This window comes from Coffea eugenioides, chromosome 4 (genome assembly GCF_003713205.1).
Source record: "Coffea eugenioides isolate CCC68of chromosome 4, Ceug_1.0, whole genome shotgun sequence".
Lineage (NCBI taxonomy): Eukaryota > Viridiplantae > Streptophyta > Magnoliopsida > Gentianales > Rubiaceae > Coffea > Coffea eugenioides.
The window spans coordinates 10,205,040-10,220,473 of record NC_040038.1 but is presented as its reverse complement, the minus strand read 5'-3'; the positions used below and the strand labels follow the sequence as shown (position 1 = coordinate 10,220,473).

Genomic DNA, 15,434 nt, shown 5'->3' with positions numbered 1-15,434 from the left:
GCAGCAGGAGAGGAAGTGGTGAGAGGGACTAAGTCCCTACTCTCTTTGGATTATAGGTCGGGAGTTTGAACCCCACTTACAGTGAAAAAAATTTTAAAAAAGTGCTAAAACACTCTTTTTGTGGTTTAGTTAGGTCTGTATATCTGTCAATCCCTTTCACAGCTTCTTTAGGCTCCCGTTCCTATAGAATATGATAGATTAGATTATACAAATGTTATCATTGCCCGAAAAAAAAAAGGAGAGGAAGCGGTGGCAATTTTTTTTTTATCCCACCAAATGAATTAATGTGCTGATAAACCATTAAACAAACAAACAGCTTGGATGAATGGTCAAGATGCTATACGTAACAATGCTTTTATTATAGTAAGATAAGATATAAATTTCGTTATATAATTGTGACCAATTAATCCTTCAAGGACCATATACACCTACAAAACTAGCGGTCGAGGATCCTATGTATAACTTCCCCAAGAATTCTTGTACTTCGCTAATCAAGTTATTTGTATACTGTGCGGTCAAGTTCATTGTTGCCTCAACAATGCCCAAGTCGCCATTGATCCTTTGCCCAACAGACGAAGTTGTCTGAAAAGTGTGCCGATTTAAAATGGTCACAGCTGCAAAAAAATCCCCTGAAATGGTTCTTTTAATGTTATCTGGGCTCCCTGGAAGATTGACCGATATTTCTGAGGAGCCAGCCTTTGGACCTCTCACCCAGTATCTTCGAACTCTCGATGCAATATATTCGTCAATCAGAACGTATGCACCACACTTGCTTACAGCAACTCCAAGTGGTCCAGACAGTCCATTTAGCAACAATGACAACGTTTTAGTCCTTACATCATATTTGTATAACTTTCCTGAAGTGTCATTGCTCTGGATGATCGTGGAAAGATTCCTGCAAAATAATCAATTTTGCCCAGTCTTATTAGGCATGTCAATCTCCAAGAACGCTTAAATAATTTGATGATATTGGAATTTTCAACGAACCTGGACAAAAATATTGCGCCAGCATCTGTGAAGTAAACGATTTGATTAGCTTGGTCGATGTCTAATGCATTTGGAAATACAAAAGTGGTGCCATTGAATCCAGTTGCTAGCTGAGTTGCAAGCCCTCCACCAGGTGGAACCACTAGGAAGCCGAATTTGAAGTCAAGAACATATAATTCACCGGTTTTGAAGTTAAAACCGAGGCCCAGTGGCCTTCCACATGTTGATGCAGCTGAGCTATTGGCACCATCACATAGTTGCTTGGTCCTGAATGCTAATTAGAAGAAAATTTTAAGGAAAACACATTCTTGTCTGGTGAATTAGGTAGAAACCCGTCAAAGAAAAAGGAAGATTGTCAATTGTTTTGAAGAAAAATAACCATTCATTACATGATCAATTCTGTTACTAATTTTACATTTAATTTTGGCAATGGAAAAATTTTGGACCAAACGAGGAGAGGCAACAGCCGTAATGAGAGACCTAGCTAAAATGAGAAGGCTATCAAGCGATAGCAATTGGAGGAACAAAAAAGAAAGAAGAATGACAATAATGAGAAGGGGAAATGTGGAGAAAAGAAAAATAGCCGAATTACTTTGTACTCCCCTGAGATTTTGTTAATTATCACATGACGTTTCTAACGGTTCAAAATATTCACATAACTCTTCATAATTTTATAAAAAAAATGCAAATTTGACAAGTAATTTCAGACTTTTATCACAGTGAAAAAAAAAGAAGAAAAGAGGTATAGCCTGATGAATAATAATCTTAAGGTTTCTAAAAAATATAGTAAGTTTACCTGAAGGGTGATGTGGTGGCATAATCAAGAAAACCAACACCAGGACCTTGATATCTCAGTATTCTACCGTCCACAACTCCGGCATAAGGTCCTCCACCTCTTGCATCAAAAGCAAGTGCCTCAGGCCCTATCACATTTGGTGGAAATTGGAGTTTGGTAAATGACGGGTGAAGAAGTCGTTTTTGTCCTGCTGGAGTGGATCACCTGAGCTGGAGAAGACCTCTTATCCTAGGTGGTTGACTCAGACGAGGTCACCTGCTCAAATTGTAAGAGGGACTAAAGTCCCCGGTGTAACTCCGAAGCTTAAGTCAGTTCGGGAGTGAAGTAGTAATGAGTATAGAGAAGACTAGTATGCCTTTACCAGAAATTTGGCCGTCCCCTTCTCAGTAGAAGTCTTGAGTATTTATAGAGGATGGACAGGAGAGAGGGACTGCTTGCACAGGTCCCTAGAGATCTGGCAGAGTCAGCGTATCAAAGTGACTTAATGGACCCTGCAGAAAGGCGCGCCGGGACAGCTGTGTCAGTCGGCGCGTGTCAGAGCAGCTTTGCCAGAAGTGTCAGAGGTATCAGAGGTGTCAGAGCTCATGTTTCACAACTCCGGTTGTCTGGTCACCATAATTGACTTCGGCTAAGTGAAGGAAAACCTTAGCCGAGGCTGTAATTAAGCCGAAGTCCTTTCGCGATGGCGAACGGCCGAGGTGGTCGGAGCCTAAGAGACACAGGGCGGGACCCCAGCTCTGCCGAACTGGAAATACCCTCCTCACTAAGCCCCCCAAGCCTCGGGAAGGGCGAGGTCGCGGTACCCCGAAGTGGCTACTTCCCGGGGCTGATAAGGGTGTAAGACACGGAGTGTTGGGACACGTCATTACCGTGCGGATGAGACTGAATGAGGGGTGAAAGGACGGTTGTCAGCTTTAATGATGACTCCGTGGATGGACGTGAAATCAACGGTCAGATGAACAGTCCTCATTAAATGAGGAGAGAGGTTGCGTCCTTACGGATCCCAAAGGTTTTGCCCTTTCATCTCCTCCCTGTTAGCCTATAAATAGGGGTCCCTTTTTACCAATTTACTCTTCACCCGAAATCAAGAATCACCACAGAGCTCTATTTCTTCGTCTTTTCACTTCGGCACACTCTCAAATCACATCCTGAGTAAGTTCACTTCTTCTTCTTCTTCATTTCTCCCTCTAGCAATGGCTAGAACTGCCCGTACTCATAGAGAGACAGTGAGGCCCGACTTCGCCGAAGCAGAAAGGCCTGAACCCTCCGAAGAGAGAACGGTTTCTGAGGCCGGGGAAGGGGGGTCGAAGCGTCTCATCAGGCCGGGACACCCCAGGGAGAAAGCGAGGGAACCGAGGTCGAGGGGGAGGTCCTCTACAACGACGACCTCGGCGACGAAGTTCCAAGGGACGAGGGAGTGCAAGAGCCTACTACTCCTCCGAACCTGGAAGCAATTGACTACGGCATTGTTCCTCAATTCGGCAGCATAATGACTGAAGCAATGATCATCGAGGTGGTTCGTCAGTATCCCTGAAGGAGGGACTACAGTATTTATACTCCTCAGACGAACCAGTCAGCCGAGCTCCCTCCACGAGGTAGAGTGGCCATATATATCGATCAGTTGGAGGCAGGGCTAAGGATTCCAACCACAAGGTTCCTCCGGGACTGCCTGAGATATTGGGGGGTGAGAATCACTCAGCTCGTCCCCAACGCAATCCGGGTCCTGGTCGGCTTCCAGATGTTGTGCCGACATCAAGAAATAACTCCCACAGTCAACCTCTTCCGTCGCTGCTACTCGCTCAAGAATAGTGGGACTGAGAAGGGGTGGTACTACTTCGGGAACAAAGTCCCGAAGTTGGTGGTAGATCCACCTTCTTCCATCAAAGAATGGAAGAGGAACTTCATTTTTGTCCCGGCTGGTGACTTCCCCAGGGGGTTCTGGTGGAGGCCGCCTACCCCGGTCAAAGAGACCTCTCCGGGTAAACTGGAGGAGGATAACTTCAGAAAGCTGACGGGGTCGGGCCTCTGGATCAATTGTTGGGATTTTTCGGAGTCAGTTCTTGTCGACGGCGGCATCAGCCGAGCTCTTATCAGCCCGGATCGTCCGCCATTCTATTCTAATAGGCTTGAAAAGCATTATACTTCCTTACTCCTTACTTCGTCTATTTTTTTCCTTGATTCTAACTAACTCTCCCTCTATGCTTCGCAGTGAAGAAGGTTTCCGATCTGATCACCGCGGGGCCTTCCGGGGTCAGCAAGAGGCCGTCCAAGCGTAAAGACCAGGCCGAACCATCCACTCGGCCGAAGAAGAAGACCACTTCGGCCCACACCACTACGGTGACGGCAAGTCGGGGGTCTCCCGTGATAATCACCGGGGAGGGCTCTCGCACTTCATCGATTCCGGCCGGGGTGGGTCGTACTTCGGCTATACCCGTTGGGGTGCCGATCAGGGGGATAACAATTGCCACTCCACCTCGGGGCAGAGGGACAACGGCATTTCCCGTAGTCCCCGTGACGGGGTCCTCTCTCTTTAATCTTCACAACGTCCCCTCACAAGAGGTCGGGGAGGATAAAAGGCACTCCGGCGCGCAATGGTGTCCGGAGTGGGAGCTCAACGTGAATGACCGCTGCAAGGACCCCTTGGTCGCTCAGGAGCTTCTGGTCCACTCAGTTCTGCCCCGAGATAATACCTACGCCAGGAAGCTTTCCCCAAGCGAACTGATGCAGAGTGCTTCCGTCTCCTGGGCATCCACCACTGCTTTCCTCGCCGAACTGACCCAACGCTATACAAGGTTGGTTGAAAACTATCAACCTTCTGCCGAGCTCGAGAAGAAGGTTGCCGAGCTTGAAGAAAAACTGAAGGCGACCGAGCAGGAGCGCGACAAGACCGAAGCAGCGCGAGAACAGGCCGAGGCTACCAAGAACTCCTTGATGACTGCCCTTGCTGAAGAAAAAGATAGAAGGGCTCAGGAAGAAGAGTCAACCAAGGCGGCCATCGAAGAAGCGGGGACCTCGGCGCTGGAAGCCTTCCGGAAATCAGAGGGTTTCCTCAAGGATCTCGGCGAGCTCACCTTGCCGAGCTTCATGTTCGGATACACTTCGACAGTTCACGATGCGGCTCCCTTCCTCACTCCGGATCAGCTGGAGTCCCTTCATGATAAGGAACATTTCAACGAGGATGCCAAGGAACTATTCGATCGTATGGCCGAAGGCATCCGGACTGGAAGGGATCTGGCCGAGGTGAAGGAGGAGTTCAACAAATGGCTATCTGAATTTGATCTGGACGGGGCCGAACTCCAAGGTGACGACATCGGCAGTGATGGCGGAGGTGATGGCGGAGCTGAGGCCACCGGAGATAACCAGGAAGCCGAAGCAGGGGGCGCGTAGATAATAGGCTGATTTTTGTAATAGGTAAGCCGAGGTCATAGATAACCTTGGCCATTCGCTTGTAATTATGAGCCGAGGTCACATGTGGCCTCGGCTTTTTGCTTTTCGTATCTCAATACAACTGGTTTTTTGACTTGCATTTTGTCTTCTTTTTGATTGAGTTTTGTCTTCTTCTTTGATTGAGTTCAGTTTTCTTCTTTGGCTACTGCTTTGTCCCCTTATTTTTCACTTAAGACAGAATGAGAATAAGTGAGAAATAATTTAAAGAGGTGAGATATGAAAACACGTACCCCTCACGGGTAATACAACTTAAGGTTCTCAGCATGCCAGGTTCGGGGCACCCGCGAACCATCTCGGTAAGCTAGTTTACAATATCCATTTTGGCTGGACTCAATAACACGGTAGGGTCCCTCCCACTTGGGGTTGAGTTTTCCCTGGGGCTCAGCTCGGCTGACAGAGTTTTTTCGGAGCACAAGGTCTCCCGGACTAAACCTTAAGTGTTTGACCCGAGCATTGTAATAGCCAGCTAGGATATTTTTGTATGTCGCAACTTTGGCCGCGGCCATATCACGCTTCTCTTCGGCGAGGTCGAGGTCAACTCGCCGCTCCTCTTCATTGACTTCGGCAGCATACGCAGCCATTCGTGGGTTAGGTGTGATGAATTCAGCTGGAACGACGGCCTCGGACCCATAAGTTAGGGAAAACGGCGTTTCTTGGGTCGCTGACCTCGGCGTAGTCCGGTAGGACCACAGCACGCTGGGGAGCTCTTCCATCCACGATGATCTAGCCCGGTGAAACCTGGTCTTGAGGCCATGGAGGAGAGTTCGGTTGAAGTTTTCGGCTTGTCCATTCGCCTGAGGGTGCCCTACCGAGGTGAAGTGTTGCTTGATCCCCAAGTTCTCGCACCATGCCTTGAAAGGGTTATCAGCAAACTGCTTTCCATTATCCGAGATCACCACTCGAGGTAATCCGAAGCGGCAGACCACGTTTTTCCAGAAAAATTTTTGGACAGCCAATCCAGTGATGCTTCTCAGGGGCTCAGCCTCGACCCATTTAGTGAAGTAATCCACCGCCACCACCACGTAGGCATAGCTGCCTGGGACCCTGGGGAATGGACCGATTATGTCGGTCCCCCATTGTTCGAAGGGCCATGGCGAGGTGATGGGGATCATAAGATTAGTCGGTTGGTGGTGCTCAGGGGCATGGTGTTGACAAGAAGGACAACAGAGCACCATGACCTGGGCGTCCACCTTCATGGTGGGCCAAAAGTACCCCAGAAGCAAAGCTTTCTTCACCAGCATCCTGAAGCCGACGTGGGCACCACAAAGTCCTTCATGAATGTCTTCAAGGACCCTCTCGCCCTCTTCCGGGGTGATACACCGTAACCAGGGGCCGAGGTAGGACCTCTTGTACAGGAGGCCCTGCCGGAGAGTGTACCGAGCTGCTTTTCGCTGAAGCTTTCGCGATTCAGCTCGGTCTTCGGGGAGCTCACCCCGACTGAGATATCGAGTCAAGGGCCCCATCCATGTGTCCCCAGGGTAGATGGGGTACACGACCTCAGCTAAATATCTCGGCTTGGCTAGAACTTCTACGAGAACCGTCTTGTTCAGATCGGAGAAAGAGGTGGAAGCAAGCCGGGAGAGGGCGTCAGCCCTTCGATTTTGTGACCGCGGTATTCTTTGGATTTCAAAAGACTCGAAGTGTGTGGTTAGCTGGAATACCTTGGAGAGATAACGCTGCATCACCTCTTCCCTGGCTTCATATTCGCCTAGTATTTGGCACACGACGAGTTGGGAGTCGCTATAGACCATGATATGCGCGGCCCCGAGCTTACGAGCTATTTGCAGACCGGCAATGACGGCTTCATATTCGGCTTCGTTGTTGGAAGCAGCAAAATCGAACCTCAAGACATATGAGCATATCTCTCCTTGGGGGTCTTCGAGGAGCAGGCCGGCTCCACTGCCCTCACTATTGGACGAGCCATCCACATGCAAGGTCCATCGTTGAGGCTCTGGGGTGGCCGAAGTGACGGCATGGGTGGTAACCGGGATGGTCTCCTTTACTTCGTCAAAAGTAAGCTCGGCAAGAAAATCTGCAAGAACCTGGGCTTTAATTGCCGTGCGAGACTCATAGGATAAGTCATACTCACCCAGCTCGATGGCCCACTTGGTGAGGCGTCCAGAGGCCTCTGGTCGCGACAGTACCTGCCGAAGTGGTTGGTCTGTCCTCAGGCAGACGTGGTGAGCTAAGAAGTAAGGCTTAAGCCTACGAGCTGCATGGATCAAGGCCAGCACAAGTTTCTCCGCCTGAGTGTACCTCGTCTCCGGCCCTCGGAGAACTCGGCTGACATAATAAACAGGTATTTGGACATCTTCCTCCCTTATCAGTACGGCACTCACCGCCTCGGCTGCAGCAGACAGATACAAGAATAACTTGTCCCCTGGGCGAGGTGAGGTGAGAGTTGGGATGTGGTTGAGGTAATCCTTTAACTGCTCAAAGGCCTGTTGACATTCTTCCGTCCAGGAAAATTTGTCAGATTTCTTAAGGACTTTGAAAAAGGGCAACGCCTTAGAGGCTGACTGTGATAAGAACCGATTCAGGGCGGCCAACCGCCCCGTCAGTCTCTGGACGTCGCGGACTGACCGTGGTGGGGACATCTCCTGGATTGCCCTTACCTTGTCCGGATTTGCCTCAATACCTCGTCGGGAGACGAGGTAGCCTAGGAATTTTCCCGAAGTGACCCCGAGAACACACTTCTTGGGGTTCAGCATCATTCGAGTCTTCCGAAGGACTTCCAGAACTTCTTTCAGGTCAGCAAGGAACGTGGAGGTTGTCTGGCTCTTCAATAGGATGTCATCTACGTAGGCCTCGACAGTCCGGCCGATCTGAGATTTAAAAGCTTGGTTAACCAAGCGTTGATACGTGGCCCCGGCATTCTTCAGTCCGAAGGGCATGGTGGTGTAACAATATGTGCCTTTATCAGTGTAGAAGGCGGTCTTTTCCTGATCCTCCGGGCTCATCCCGATCTGGTGGTACCCTTTAAAAGCGTCAAAAAAGCAGGACTTCATATCCCATTGCCGAGTCTACCAAGGTGTCGACTTTAGGCAGCGGGTAGCAATCCTTGGGGCAAGCCTTGTTGAGGTCGGTGAAGTCGACGCACATTCTCCAGGCCCCGGTGTCCTTCTTCACCATAACCAGGTTGGACAACCAGGTCGGATATTGGACCTCCCGGATGATCTTTGCAGGGAGGAGCTTATCCACTTCTTCACCCACAGCTCGGCTACGCTCAGGGCCGAGGTGCCTCCGTTTTTGTTTGACCGGGCGGACTTGGGGATCGACATTCAGCTCATGTATCATGAGGTGATGCGGGACTCCTCGAACCTCTTCCGCGGCCCAAGCAAAAACGTCCCGGTATTCTCTGAGGAGGTCAACCAAGGCTCTTTTGACAGGGCCGGGCAGTCGGGTTCCAACGCGAATTGTCTGATCAGGCCTCGTGGGGTCCAGAGGGAACTCTTCCACCTCATCCCCGGTCTCTAGCCTCGGGATTTTCTCAGCTCGCTGAGGATCAATGCTATCTATTGAGAGGATATTTGACCTCTTCTCGGACCTTGCCCCGGAGGTTGATGGGGAGGCTGCTTGCAGAGTGGCGAGATAGCATTCTCGGGCAGCGCAGACGTCGCTGCTGACCTCGGCTACCCCAGCGGGAGTAGGGAACTTAAAACTCAAATGGTAGGTGGAATACACTGCCCGCAAAGCGTTAAGTGTAGGTCGGCCGAGAAGTAAGTTGTAGGGGGAGTCAGCCTTGACGACTACGAAGTTGACTAGGATGGTTCTACAGCGGGGGTGACGCCCTATAGTTACCGTCAAAGCCACCATCCCTTCAGGATGCACAATGTGTCCCCCGAACCCAACAAGAGGGGTCCTCACCGTGGTCATGCACTCCCTGGCCAGTTTGAAGCTTTCAAAGGTACGGAGGTACATGACGTCAACTGAACTTCCTGGGTCAATGTAGACCTTTTTTACGATGTAATTATTGGTGAGAATTTCAATCACCAAGGCTTCATGACTGCTAGAGGCGGCCGGGACGGGGTCACTAGGTCCGTAAGTAATTACCTCGGATAGGCGGGAACTCTCCTCGGCCTGATTCGGGTTGGCCTGCCTGTAGGTCCTCTTTCGGGAGTTCTGGCTATCTCCTCCCGTCGGACCGCGGCAATGGTGTTAATGACCCCGGCTATTTGGATCCATACCCAGTCTTTGACCTGAGGATCCGTCTCGGGTGGCCTTTTCGCTTCCCTAGGATCCTCGGGGGCCCAACTGCTTCTGACGTCCGCCTCTCGTCACGGCGTTGTCACCCGTGGTCACGCGTCGCTCATTCGCGCTGACGCCACCTCGGCGAATGAACTGCTTCAGGTGGCCCTGTCGGATGAGGTTCTCAATCTCTTTTTGAGATCGTTGCATTCCTCTGTTTCATGTCCGATGTCCCGGTGATACAGACAGTAGAGGTTCGAGTTCCTCTTGTCTTTGCTGCCCCACATTTGGGAGGGGCCTTTCCGAGGTTGTTTGTTCCATTACAGACAGCACGCGGGATCGGGAGGTGTTCAGGGGAGTCAGTTCGGACTCTGGGATGGGCGACTTCCCCTTAGAGATCCTGTCGAACACACTACGACGATCTCGGCCGGGACTCTGGAAGCCGCTTCCAGTCCCAGCTTCACCTCGGCCAAGCTCCTTCCCTTTTCGGGGGTCGGCCCTTGGGCGAGCAGCTTGGACTTCTTTCTTCATGCGATTGAGGTCCTCGGCCTGTATGCCCTTTTCGACCTTCAACCACAGTTCGTGGAGTGTGCGGGGATACTTCTTGTGGATCCCCGTGTTGAACACTCCAGATACAAGCCCATGAGTGAATGCAGCAATAGTGACTTGCTCATTGGGGTTAGGTATTTGTACGCTTTCCTCATGGAACCTCTGGACGTACGACCGAAGTGACTCCCCCGGGTTTTGCTGCATATTCAGCAGATAAGCCGAGGTCCTGGTCGTAGGTCGGGAGGAGATGAATCGATGGAGGAATCTTTCCACCAGTTCCCCCAGGGTGGAGATGCTCCTAGGTTCCAATCCCCAGAACCATTTTCGAGCAGTGCCCTGGAGGAACACTGGAAAAGCTCGGCATATGACTGGGTCAGGGATGCAATATAAACGGAAAGCCGAGATGAAGGCGTGGATGTGATCCTCGGGATCACCTCGGCCGTCATAAGATGGTATAGAGGGAAGCTTGAAGTTTGGAGGAAGCCTTTCCTCGTTAATGTCATCAGTGAAGGGCGGGGCCCTCATATAATTCACCCCGGGTATTCCCAGGGGCCGAGGTTCCTCCTCGGGTCGTCGGCCTAGGAGTCCTCGGGAAAATGCCTTGGTCATGGAAGCTACCTTAGAAGTGGCCTTAGAAAGTGCCCGCTTTGAGGCACTTCGGCTTAGGCGCCTTCCATCAGATTCTTCGTCAGATGAACCTTCGGGAGACCCATCTGATTTTCTTTTAGAGGACTCAGCCTTCTGCTTGCCTTGCCTCTTTAAATATCTCCCCAACTCCTCAAAGATGTTGGGATTCTCGGTTACAAACTCGGCCATACGCGTTATGGCCTCTTCGTTTGCGGGCTGAGTCCTTGGGGGCTCCTGCCCTTCTGAAATATCTTCCGGTTGGGCTGCATTGCTTTGCTCAGCACCAATGGTGAGAGCCCTCCTGCTCTTAGAACGCGTAGGCTTCATATTTTGGTATTCTCGCGCTTCCCACAGACGGCGCCAATTGAAGAGGTCGTTTTTGTCCTGCTGGAGTGGATCACCCGAGCTGGAGAAGACCTCTGATCCTAGGTGGTTGACTCAGACGAGGTCACCTGCTCAAATTGTAAGAGGGACTAAAGTCCCCGGTGTAACTCCGAAGCTTAAGTTAGTTCGGTATTTTAAAGAGCAATATGCTGGAGAGCAATATGGCTAATGTTACCAGAAATTTGGCCGTCCCCCTCTCAGTAGAAGTCTTGAGTATTTATAGAGGATGGACAGGAGAGAGGGACTGCTTGCACAGGTCCCTAGAGATCTGGCAGAGTCAGCGTATCAAAGTGACTCAATGGACTCTGCAGAAAGGTGCGCCGGGACAGCTGTGTCAGTCGGCGCGTGTCAGAGCAGCTTTGCCAGAAATGTCAGAGGTATCAGAGGTGTCAGAGGTCATGTTTCACAACTCCGGTTGTCTGGTCACCATAATTGACTTCGGCTAAGTAAAGGAAAACCTTAGCCGAGGCTGTAATTAAGCCGAAGTCCTAACGCGATGGCGAACGGCCGAGGTGGTCGGAGCCTAAGAGACATAGGGCGGGACCCCAGCTCTGCCGACCTGGAAATACCCTCCTCAGGGACAAAGCAGACAAAAAAAATACTTAAGAGAGATGGCCATGAACATCAAAGGTTCCTACTTCCCACCATTGTTGGTAAATGTGGTACAAAAATTAAATTTCTTGAAAGCATAACCGGGGAATAATGGACCAGATTGAAGATGACTTAAGCAACCTCCACTGGTTGAGCACTTGATCAATCATGAATATACAATGAATGAAAGCGTGATACAATGATTTGATCATGATTATTTTAGATCTTAGAGCTGCAGAAAACCATAAAACTATGGGACCTAGCCCAGGCAGCCGCCATCTGCTTCCAATACCGCTGCCCTCCACGACCCCATTGCTTCCTCCATCAAATATCTACTTGGCATTTGCACACTAATGCCACATATGGGATACGCCTGTCTAATGTGCAATTGGGACAAAAATTTTCTACCTCAACAATAATATATTCTCTGCTCGAATTGAGCAAATTTTCTTTCAAAGTATATGTAGCTTCATGTATCTACCATAAGAAAAAAAAAGAAATCATTGAATAGAGGCACTCTTTTTTTCTTTTTTTTTTCTTCCGAAAATGATAACAACTGTATAACCTATTCTATTCTAAACTAGAGGAGAGGAGGAGCCTAAAAAAACTTGTGTTAAGGACCAGCAAGTATTCTATCATTGAATAGAGGCGCGCAGTTATCTTATCGAAATTAAATATGAGACTCTTATAAAATTTTCCCGTACACAAACAACTATACATATGTACGTATATGCAGGTTCGAACCTGACAACCTGGTCTTACCAAAATACAGCCACTGACAGCTGACCGCAGAAGCTGACTGCTAACCTAAGGTTCGAGAGGGCAGGACCAAGATTCTGCACCTTAATATTGCAATACGGTATCCAACCTTTTTTCTTTTTCAGGAGTAATAGGGTAGGGTATCTTACTTAACCAATAAGAAAAATGTGTAAATAAAGAAATAAGAAGGGAAAAAAGTGTGGTTCTGTGAGCGTGTGTAATCATGCGGGCTTTCATTGTCAGATAATTATACACCTAAATCTGATTTGCTTTTCTCAGTTCTATTTCTAATCATGTTTACAGGGTCTCCCCCGCCCCGGGGGGGGGGAGCAACTTCTTATTTCTACTTCTAATCATGGATTTCAAGGGCTGGTGTGGTGGCCGACCATCAGCCTAAGATTCAAAATGCAAAATCTTTGTTACTGCAAATCATTTGGTATTTTGCTGATGTTCGCTCTTCGCTAGGAGAAAGGACAGTAATTTTTTAGCCGTACATTTATTAGTATAGTACCATTTATGCATATATGTCATGGTGAAACTTGTCTGCTTAGAGGGCGAGTCTTTGGCGCCTTGAAGAATTGAAAGGACACGCTTGGTTCAACTGCTCGACGGTCAATGCTGCAAGTAAAATCATAGCGCCAAGAGACTTTAACTAACATGTTTTTAAAGGTGGGAATTTATGCCAGGAAATGGGTTTTCGGCTCCAAGACTCGATATTTTAGCTTCTATATATGTCGGTATACATATGAAAATTTGCAAAAGATCTGCTGAAAAATAAAAAATTTGTCAAGAAAAGTATATGCCGCACCCTTGGTTTATGTTAAATGTTTACATAACCCTCACAAAGCCAAAAAAATATGCTGAATTCATCCCTTTTTTGTTTAATAAGAAAAGTTATGGGTCCGCTAATGTATTTTAACTCTTCTAATTTGTAGAAAGCATCCTTGGTTTAGCTAATTAACATCAATGGCTTGAAAACATAAGTGATTCGCGGGAGGTTGTAACATGATTCTGCTGTTGTAATTTGGTTTGCTACATTTGATGTACTGGGATTGGTGACGTTTCAACTACCTTCAATAAACTTGAGCCGCTAAAAACACAAAGTTGGAGAGACCGTGCAAAGACAAAAGAAAAAAAAAAAAAAAAAAAAAAAGTAGTAGCAGCAGTAGTAGACTAGTTGTAGCAAAAGTCTCGAAAACCCTTCAAAAATGCCAAGCCCCGGAATCCACCAACTCCAGAAGCCTAAGAAATGCGTGGGGCTGGTTTTCTTTACCACATCCAACAAACTATCTCAGTAGATACGAACCTTGAGAAAACAAACAACTAGGAGAATAAATTTTTTTTTTTTTTTTGGCGGAGAAGAAAAAAAAATAAAAGGAGAATTGGTATTCGAGAATTATTCTTTTCCACAGTAGTACCAAAATTTACACACAGACAAAAGCCAAAGGTAAAAGTTTATCCCACCAAAAAAAAAAAAAAAAAAAGTACCCAAAAGTCAAAATTATTTGCTGGAAAGAGTCTGGTTTTGGATGTTGAAAGCCAGCATACACAGGCACCATACTGTCCCTCCCCTCCCCTCCGAGTGAGCTAATTACAGTCTTTAACTTGAAGCGAAACCCGATGTTAAAGTGTCAATGTTATGTGCCGGTATCGTAGTTTTTTCTCAAAGGGAAGAATGAAGACGGTCGCCCATGCGCACAGCATAAGGTTTACCCATGTCGGAAAATCCTAGTCGGAATTTCCTCAACCATCAAAGTTGACACCACAATCTTGCATTTCTTTTATTTTTTTGGAATTTTTTCATCGTGCTCGTGCCCATATATGATAGGGCGACGGAGAATCCAGGGCGGCTACTCGGCGTTGTTGTTTTAAATCCTTGTAGAACTTCTTGATGAACTCCTCAGCATCTTTATCCACTTGAGGATTTTCCTCATTATCCTTCACCGGAAATGGCGAGTCAGTGACTCGGAGCTGCCTCACCGTTGGACTATGTCCAAAGCCCGGTAGCACCATAGGGGACGCCTCAACTTTGTCGTAATGATTCAAGACATCGAACACTTTCTGGACGACATGAATGTCTTGTGGCTTGTAGCTATAGCCGTGATGGTGGTGGTGGTGGTGGTGATGGTTTCTGCGCTTGGAAAAGTAGGTAGGATAGGCGGGGCTATTGCTGCAGCTGAACTCGTACTCGCGGGGGTGGACAATGGACATGCGGACGTCGGTGGAGCGGCAAGTTAGGGAGTTGGTGTAGTCTTCTTGGAGGTGGAGCACGAGGTTGTTTATGGCCTTTCCGGCAAGTTTTCCCCTCTTGAACATCATGTGAAGGTCGTGCATGAGTTTGCTCTTGGTTATGCCTTTTTTCAACATGTAGAACACTATTCTCACAATGTTCCATAGCTTTTTGGCTATTAGTGGTGGTGAGCTTGGTTCGATTTCCATGGTAAATTTGAAGGCCTGTTGAGAGAGAGAGAGAGAGAGAGAGGCAGGGGAGGAGAAGAAGAAAACTTCTTTTTTTTTTTTTTCCTTCTTCGAATGGTTTGCAAGAGAGAAATGACGAGAGAGGTATATATATAGGTCCTTGTGGTGAAGGGAACGAAGAGGATTCAAACTATAAAAAAATTAATTAATTAAATGGGAGAGCATTCACAAGACTATCACACTCTCATTCATAGCGAGTGGTTGGAAACTCACCTAAAAAAGTTTTTCAACCGATCAATGTGGAGGCCTTGAATCTTGATTGGCTCCTTAGGTTACTTATATTAGAACACTTAAAGTACTAATATACTTCACAGTTATAAATTTAATTTGCTGCAATAGGTTTTTTTTTTGTTTTACTTCCCCCACTTTCCTTTTCCCTCCCTATCTCAAACTTGTAATCAGAATTTAAAAACTGATCAACTAAATAGGAGCGTAACTCTGTGACCACTAACTCCACGACGAGTGATTAAAGTACTAATGCAATAAGTTGACTCATAGTATACTTTGAGACATTAATTTCTTACTTGGGTTATTAGTTAAGTAGCAAGTGTGCTAAATCAATATACTAATACCTTAAGTTATTGATACATATAAAACAAATTTGCACTGCAGAAGCACAAAAAATAAA

The 15,434-nt window shown here is 47.8% G+C and overlaps 2 protein-coding genes across 3 annotated transcripts in view; both read right to left on the bottom strand.

Annotated features, from left to right (window-relative positions):
- Positions 1–338: 338 nt before the first annotated feature.
- LOC113767894 (protein STRICTOSIDINE SYNTHASE-LIKE 12-like) overlaps positions 339–15,434 on the bottom strand; it is a 28,862-nt gene continuing 13,766 nt past the window's right edge. Inside the window, exons 2-4 of one of the 2 annotated variants that reach the window (XM_027312098.1) lie at positions 1,784–1,950; positions 988–1,254; positions 339–895 (exon numbers count right to left, since the gene is read on the bottom strand). In XM_027312098.1, the coding sequence (XP_027167899.1) occupies positions 412–895; positions 988–1,254; positions 1,784–1,950 (918 nt within the window). In that variant the 3' untranslated portion in view covers positions 339–411. Of the gene's footprint in view, positions 896–987; positions 1,262–1,783; positions 1,951–15,434 lie in introns of those variants that run through there. The other variant, XM_027312099.1, reaches the window with a different exon arrangement.
- LOC113767895 lies at positions 13,691–14,843 on the bottom strand. The gene has a single exon (XM_027312100.1). It carries the CDS (start codon positions 14,765–14,767, stop codon positions 14,129–14,131), a length of 639 nt encoding a protein of 212 aa, XP_027167901.1. The 5' UTR covers positions 14,768–14,843; the 3' UTR covers positions 13,691–14,128.